At 69.1% G+C, this 6,690-nt stretch overlaps 1 protein-coding gene across 1 annotated transcript; it reads left to right on the top strand.

The window, feature by feature from the left end:
• Positions 1–344: 344 nt before the first annotated feature.
• Positions 345–6,034, top strand: LOC113962089 (ventral anterior homeobox 2a-like; the record flags this gene model as incomplete). Its single annotated transcript, XM_027672903.1, has 3 exons — positions 345–540; positions 717–986; positions 5,825–6,034. Coding segments are annotated over exons 2-3 (478 nt in total), but the record flags the coding sequence as incomplete, so codon positions are not given.
• Positions 6,035–6,690: the final 656 nt, after the last annotated feature.

Raw genomic sequence — 6,690 nt, 5'->3', positions numbered from 1 at the left:
CGGGGCCGGAGCCGGGGCCGGGCGGCCGCCGCTGCCGGGGCTCTTTGTTTACCAATCGGTGTCACGGAACGGGAGAGCAGGAAATTGCGTCTGTACCGGGCCGTTAATTTAAAAGCGGCCCTTTCCTCCCCCCCGGCCGCTCCCCGGCGCGGCGGGGGCTCTGCCGCCCGCTCCCCGCTCCCGGCTCCGGCGGCGGCCGGGGATGCGCAGCCGAGCGCGGCGGCGGGGGAGGGCCGGGTCGGAGGAATAAGGACCCGGCTTCTTCCCCGGTCCCACCCCCGGCCGCTTCCTCCGCAGCTCCCTCCCCTCGGCCTCCCCTTCCCCTCCCGCCCCCCACTCCCCCTAAAATCATCCCCCCATCTCCCGGTATTGATTTCCCCGCACGCGAATCCCAGCGCAGCGCGGCGCGCCCGGGCGCTGGCGGCTCCGTTCGCCCGCTCCCGCCGGGACCGGGATCGGGACCGGGACCCGCACCGGGACCGGCGCCCCATGGAAGGGCAGCGGCTGCGGCCGGAGCGCCTGAAGTTTGCCCGGAGCGAGGTGCCGCGGGAGGTGGAGCTGGGGAGGGGGCGCGGGGGGGGGGGGGGGGGGGGCGGGGGGAGGGGGTTGAAGGGGGGGTTTCCCCCCCCCCCCCCCCGCCTAGTCTTGCCTCCTGTCTCCCTCTCCCCGTCTCTCTCTCTCCCTCCTGATGTTTGATCCCGCCGCGGCGCCCGCAGGGATGAGCGATGGAGGGGCCGAGCCCGGCGGGAGCCCCGTGCTGCTGGCCGAGCCCGCGGCCACCGGGCGGGCCCGGGAGAAGGCGCCGACCCGGGCGGAGCTGGAGAGCGCCCTGCGCGGCGGCGGCGGAGGCGGCGGCGGCGGCGGCTTCAAGGACATCCCCGGAACGTCGGCGGTCAGCCCCGGCTCCTCCAAGGAGTGCGCCCCGGACACCGAGAGCCCGTCGGGGACCGGCGAGGCGGATTACTGCCGCCGCATCCTGGTGCGAGGTACGGGCAGGGTCCCCGCTCCCGGCCCCCGCTCCCCGCTTCCCCCTCCGGGAGTTCCCGCTCCGAGGCTGGGGAATCCCCGGCACCGCTTCCAGCGCATCCCGGGCGCTGCCCGGCTGCCTGCTCCGATCTCTCGGCCCCGCCGCTTCCCGTGGCTCCGCTCCGTGCGGCACGGACCGGGCCCGCTGCCCCAGCCCTGCTCCGCCGGGAACGGGCTCCGAGCGGGGCCATGCGTGCCCGGCGGGGTCCGGGGGAACGGGCGCGGGGTCACGGACCCCCGGGCCGGCTGAGCCCCGCGGGGACGCGCGGGCGGCGGGAGAGGGGGGACAGCATCGCGTTTGAAGCGATGTCGCAGGAGAAAAGCGTCACGGAGCGGCGGCGGGCGAGGGGGGGGTTATTTTTTTTTTTCCCCTTTATAATATCCCCGGCTCGACCGGGGCTGGGGCACGGCGGGACCCGGAGACGCCGCGTCCCGCATCCCGGATCCCGCCCCGCCGCCCGCGCTCAGTCCCCGCCGGCCCGGGGCTCGCCGGGGCCAGTTTGGCTTGTGGCGAACCCCGAGAAGTTTGGGGCGCCTCGGTGCGGCTGCGGCAGGCGGGCAGGGACCGAGCGCTCCTCGGCTGGGGGCTCCCGCGGCTCCGGGGATGCTCCGCGTCTCCCCCGCTCCCTCCGCCGCTCCCGGAGCCCGGAGCAGCTCGGCGGCCGCCCGGCGATCAGGGCTGAGGCCTCCCGGTCCCCAGCCCAGCGCCCGGGCAGGGCGGCGGGGACCGGAGCCGCGGCCGTGACTTCCCTCCTCACCGCCTCGGGGGCGGCGGGGACCGGAGCCGAGTCCCCGTTCGATCTTCATCCCGGGCCGGGCATCCCGGCAAACGGCCCCGCCGCTCCCCGGAGCCTCTTCCCGGCTGTCGCGATGGGCGCCTTTCGCTGACAGCCCGGCTGCCGCAGCCCGAGCCCTCCGAGCCCTCCCCGGGCACCGCGGCGGGGCAACGGGCAGCGCTCGGGGGCCGAGCCCGGGGGTCCCGCCCGGGGTATCCCCGCGTCCCGGGGGTCGCCGAGCGGGGCCGCCGCCGTTCCCGCCGGGGTCAGGCCGGGGTCAGGCCTCTCCTCCGCCGGTTTCAGTCCTACCGAGGTCCCCCCGACGGTCCCGGGGCTGGGAGCGGGGTGGGGGTCGGTGCCCAGGCCCGGGGCAGGGTCCCCGCTGCCCCCAACCCCGGGGACCCTCACCCGGGAGCGCCCGGTCTCACCATCTTGCTGCAGCCGCCACGGTGCGGACAAAATGGTGGCGGGGAGAATCGCCGCAAATAACCGGGAACGGAGCCGAAATGAAGCGGGGGGGACGTGGCGGGGGCAGCGGGTGTGCGGGGCCACGGGCCCGCCGTTCCCCGCCCGCCCCCGGCCGGGGTCCCGCAGCCGGGCAGGGTCGGGGCCGAGCACCGGCCAGGCCCGGGCAGAGCTCCAGGTCGGTTTTATGCGAAGCGGGAGGTTAAAATGTTCGGGTTTATATTTTTAAAATGCAGCCTTCAATATTTTTAATTCCGCCCTCGCCGCCTGCCGCGGGGACGGGGCCGCATCGCCCCCCGCCAGCCCCGGCCCCGGTGCGGGGCGGCTGCCGCGGAGCTGCCGCCCACCCCGCTCCGGCCCCGGGGTTCGCCCGCGGTGCCTCCGGTGAGGACGGGGGTCCTGGGCAGCCCCCCGCTTCGGCGGGGCTCTCTCGGGGTCTGGGTCCGCTGCCCGGCACAGCTCGGGACCGGGGACCGGCCGTGCGGGACGGGGCCGCGTCGCCTCCCGGCCATCCCCGTCTCGTCGGGCCGGTGGCTCCCGGCCGCCCGCGGGTGGTTTTTCCCGGGGATAACTGGGAGAAGGGCTCGGCGGCGGAAGGAACCGGGCAGCACCGGGCCGCTCCCGCTGCCAGCGCTGCAGTCCCGGGGGTGGCTGGGCGGGGTGGGGGGCACATCCAGGGGTGCTCCCCCCCTTCCTCCCGGTCACCTCCCGGGGCTGCCCCGGGGCTGGGCCCGGGGGTCGCAGAGCACAGGGGGGGACCCCGGTGGTGTTTGGGATGCACTGAGAAGGGCTGTGGGTTTCTGTGCCCCTCAGCGTGTCCCCAGGTGCCACCAGGGCCACCCCATGGCACGGACAGGGATTGGGGAGACGTGTTGGGGAGCTGACAGGGTGAGTGGGAGCCCCAAAATGCCCTGGCAGCTGCGTTGATGCAGAAACCCTCATGCACAGCAGGGCGTGTGGGATGTCCCTGTGCCAAGGAGAGGTGTCCCTGTGTCAGAGAGAGGTGTCCCTCTGCCAGGCAGAAGTGTCCCTGTGGACATGGGTGTGTCTGGGGTGTCCCTGTGCCAGGGAGAGGTGTGCCCTGTGCACACGGGTGTCCTGGGCTCTTTTGGGGGATTTCAGCCCCAGGCCTTGTCCCGGACCCGCTGCCATCAGGTGTATCCCGGTCCCCAAGAGCAGGACGTGCCACCAGGGCCCCGCTGGCGAGGCCATGGGGCTGTGGGCACCCCCCGGGCAGCCACGGCAGGACCTGGCGCGTTTTGGGGGTCCGGGATCCGGCAGCTGATGGGGGAAGGCTCTCCAGAGGGGGTCCCGCAGGCAGGGTGGTGCTGTGCCCTTCCTGGCACGGGGGGACGGCCGTGGGCCCCCAAAACCCGCGGCGGGGAAGGTCTGCGGCGCCCAGCAGGTTTGGGGGGCGAGGGTTTTGGGGGGCGAGGGTTTTGGGGGGCGAGGGTTTTGGGGACGAGGGGTTTGCCTCTCCTCTGCCGAGCTGGCACCGTGGGCCGTGCCCCTTCCCTCCCTTCCCCCTCGGTGCCGCTCCCCCACCCGCGGCCCAGCTGCCGGGGGGGATAACAATAAATAATGCCCGAGCGATGCCGGCGCGCCGAGGGCGGGGGGCAGAGCTGCAGCTGCGGCTCCGAGCCACCAGCCCCGGCTGTTGTTGTGCCGTGGCCCCCGGCGTGGGCACGGGCATGGGCACGGGCGTGCGGACGTGGCCTGGGCATCGTCTCCGCCGTCGCTCTCCCCTCACAAAATGGTTCCCGGGCCGGCGTCCCGATCCCGCCGGAAAAGCCGCCGATCCGCCCACGACCCGTTTCCTTTCCCGGGGCCCTGTGCCCACCCGTGGGGTGTGGGGTGTGGATCTTGTCCCACCAGACCCTCTCCCACCCTGGTTGTCCCCAGGCCCCGGTGATTCCTTCGGTGTCACGGTCCTGCCCGGAGCCAGCGCGGCCCTGCCGGGATGGCACCTCTGCCATGTGGTGGGAAACCGGCTTCAGGAGTGGGGTCCCTCTCCCAAACCTCCCAAATCTGTGCCTGCTCCCCACTCCCACCCTCCCCATGCCAGATCCACCACCCCCACACCAGTTCCTTTGCCCTCATCCCAGATCCACCATTCCCATCCCAGCTCCGCCGTCCTCACCCCAGCTCTGCCATCCCCATCCCAGCTCTGCCATCCCCATCCCAGCTCCACCATCGCCATCCCAGCTCCACCATTCCCATCCCAGCTCTACCGTCCCCACCCCAGCTCTTCCATCCCCATCCCAGCTCCGTCCCCATCCCAGCTCCACCATCCCCACTCGAGCTCTACCATCCCCATCCCGTCTCCGTCACCCCTTCCCGGGCTTCTCCCGTCTATTTTCCCCCTCCCTACCCCAGCACTTTTCTAATCCCTTCCCGTCTGAGTCAGCCGGAGGGAGGGAGAGCCGGTGACCTCCAGCCAGGGCTGCTGGGGACCCTCCGGCCTTGGGAACCAGCACCCCAAAATCAGGGCCTGGCACAGGGCTGCTTCCCTGGAGTGGATTTTAACCCTCTGGAAAAGCCCCGGGGCAGAATCAGGGAGCTCTGTGGTCAGGGCTCACCCAAACCAGTTTGCCGCTGGTGTTACTGGAGCTCGGGGAGGGTCAGCATGAGAGGTTTGGGGTCTGGCAGGACCCAGTGGGTGATTTCCAAGGCTCCTTTTAATTCCTGGAGCACCACCAGTTCCACGGCACAGCCCAGGGAGTTGGGACAGGCTCCTGGCCCTCGGGGCTCCGTGGGTTTTTTGGGAGAGCTGGTCCTTTGCCAGAGGGAAGCAAAGCCACGGCGGCTCCTTCGGAGTGGCCACGAGCCACGTCCCAGGAGCCGACGTGGGAGTTAAACCCTCCGGCTTTGGTTTCCCTGGATAGTCTCAACCTTTCCCAACCTCGTGAAATTCGCTGCTGGAACAGCTCAGGGCCACAGCACTGCCCAAACCGGCCCTTTAATAGCAAAACTGCCCCAAAATGGGAGCTGCTGCTTTCCCAGGAAATATTCCTCCAGCGAGAATAATTCTGGACAGAAGGGAATTGTGATAGAGGCAAATTTTTTCCATTATTCCCAAGGAAGGACAAAAAAAAATAACATATATTTTTAATTAAACAAACCTTTCATTCTAATTCTTCCTTGGTATAAATCTGCTTTTTGCTCCTGGCTTTCCCAACTGTTATTTCCGGAATGAAACGTTCTGTTTTCCTGAAAAACTTTATGGTTTCTATTTATGTCTTAAAAAACCCATAATTTATGGAGATTTGTTGTCGCTCCCCCGGATATTTATAAACTTACAGCGTTCGGTGCCAGAGGGGAGAACCAAACTATGGGATGGTGCCTGTTCAGCTCCAGCTTGTGGGATTTTCATGGATATTCTGCATCCAGCCCTGACACTCGGGGCAGCACCAGCCTGGTGATGCAGGGCTGGTGGTGCAGCCGGTCTTTAATTCGATTTAATTAACTTTTTCTGCCCCAACAACTGGGTTTTTTGGACCAGTCCCTGGAGATTTTTTTCCTGATGGCTTTTCCCTCTTCCTCCCCCCTCCCTGCAGATGCCAAAGGGACCATCCGGGAGATCGTGCTGCCCAAGGGGCTGGACCTGGACCGGCCCAAGCGGACCCGGACGTCCTTCACGGCGGAGCAGCTCTACCGCCTGGAGCTGGAATTCCAGCGCTGCCAGTACGTGGTGGGCAGGGAGAGGACGGAGTTAGCGCGGCAGCTCAACCTCTCCGAGACCCAGGTGAGGCTCGGGGGCTCCCCCGGTGGCCGCGGTCCCAAACCCCGGAGCGGGGGGAGAGGGGCCGGCCGGAGTCCGGGGGAGGGATGGGGGGACCCTGCGCTGCTCCGGGGGGACGGTTCTCCCCCATCCCTTTCTCCCGAGCCCGAGGATTGGCTGGTTTAGGGGTGGGGGGGTCTGTAGGGACCCCCCGACAGGCAGCAACCCCCCGGAGGGTCCGGCAAAGGGTCAAGGCCGGGTTGGATGGGGCTCGGATCCACCTGGGCCCGTGGAATGTGTGGGGTTTAGGGGCCCTTCCAGCCCAAACCATTCCATGATCCTACAAAAGCTGGGAAGAGGAAAGAGCAGGAGGGTGCCAGTGGGGAGCCGAGGTCCTCAGGCAGCACCCACAGTGGGGTGGGACGTGGTGGGTGCCGTGGGGGTCGGGCCGTGTCCGAGCCAGGGGATCCCGCACGGACCCTGCACCCGCCGCTCCCCAATCCCAGCGGGATGGGGACCCACTGGGGATCCTCCCTGTGGAACAGTGGCCCGGCTTGTCTTCTCCAACACCTCCCTGTGCAGATCTTTGGCCATGGGGAGGGATGGTCCTGGTTTTCCCCCGCTGTGGTGTGGGGATATCCGGGCGGGCGGAGCGGGAGAGGCTGTGCCGTGTGCCCGGGTTGGTGCATCCGCTGGGGCTGG

This window comes from Neopelma chrysocephalum, unplaced genomic scaffold, assembly GCF_003984885.1.
Source record: "Neopelma chrysocephalum unplaced genomic scaffold, ASM398488v2 Primary Assembly neopelma1_104208, whole genome shotgun sequence".
Classification (NCBI taxonomy): domain Eukaryota; kingdom Metazoa; phylum Chordata; class Aves; order Passeriformes; family Pipridae; genus Neopelma; species Neopelma chrysocephalum.
This window is presented reverse-complemented; position numbering and strand designations above follow the sequence as displayed.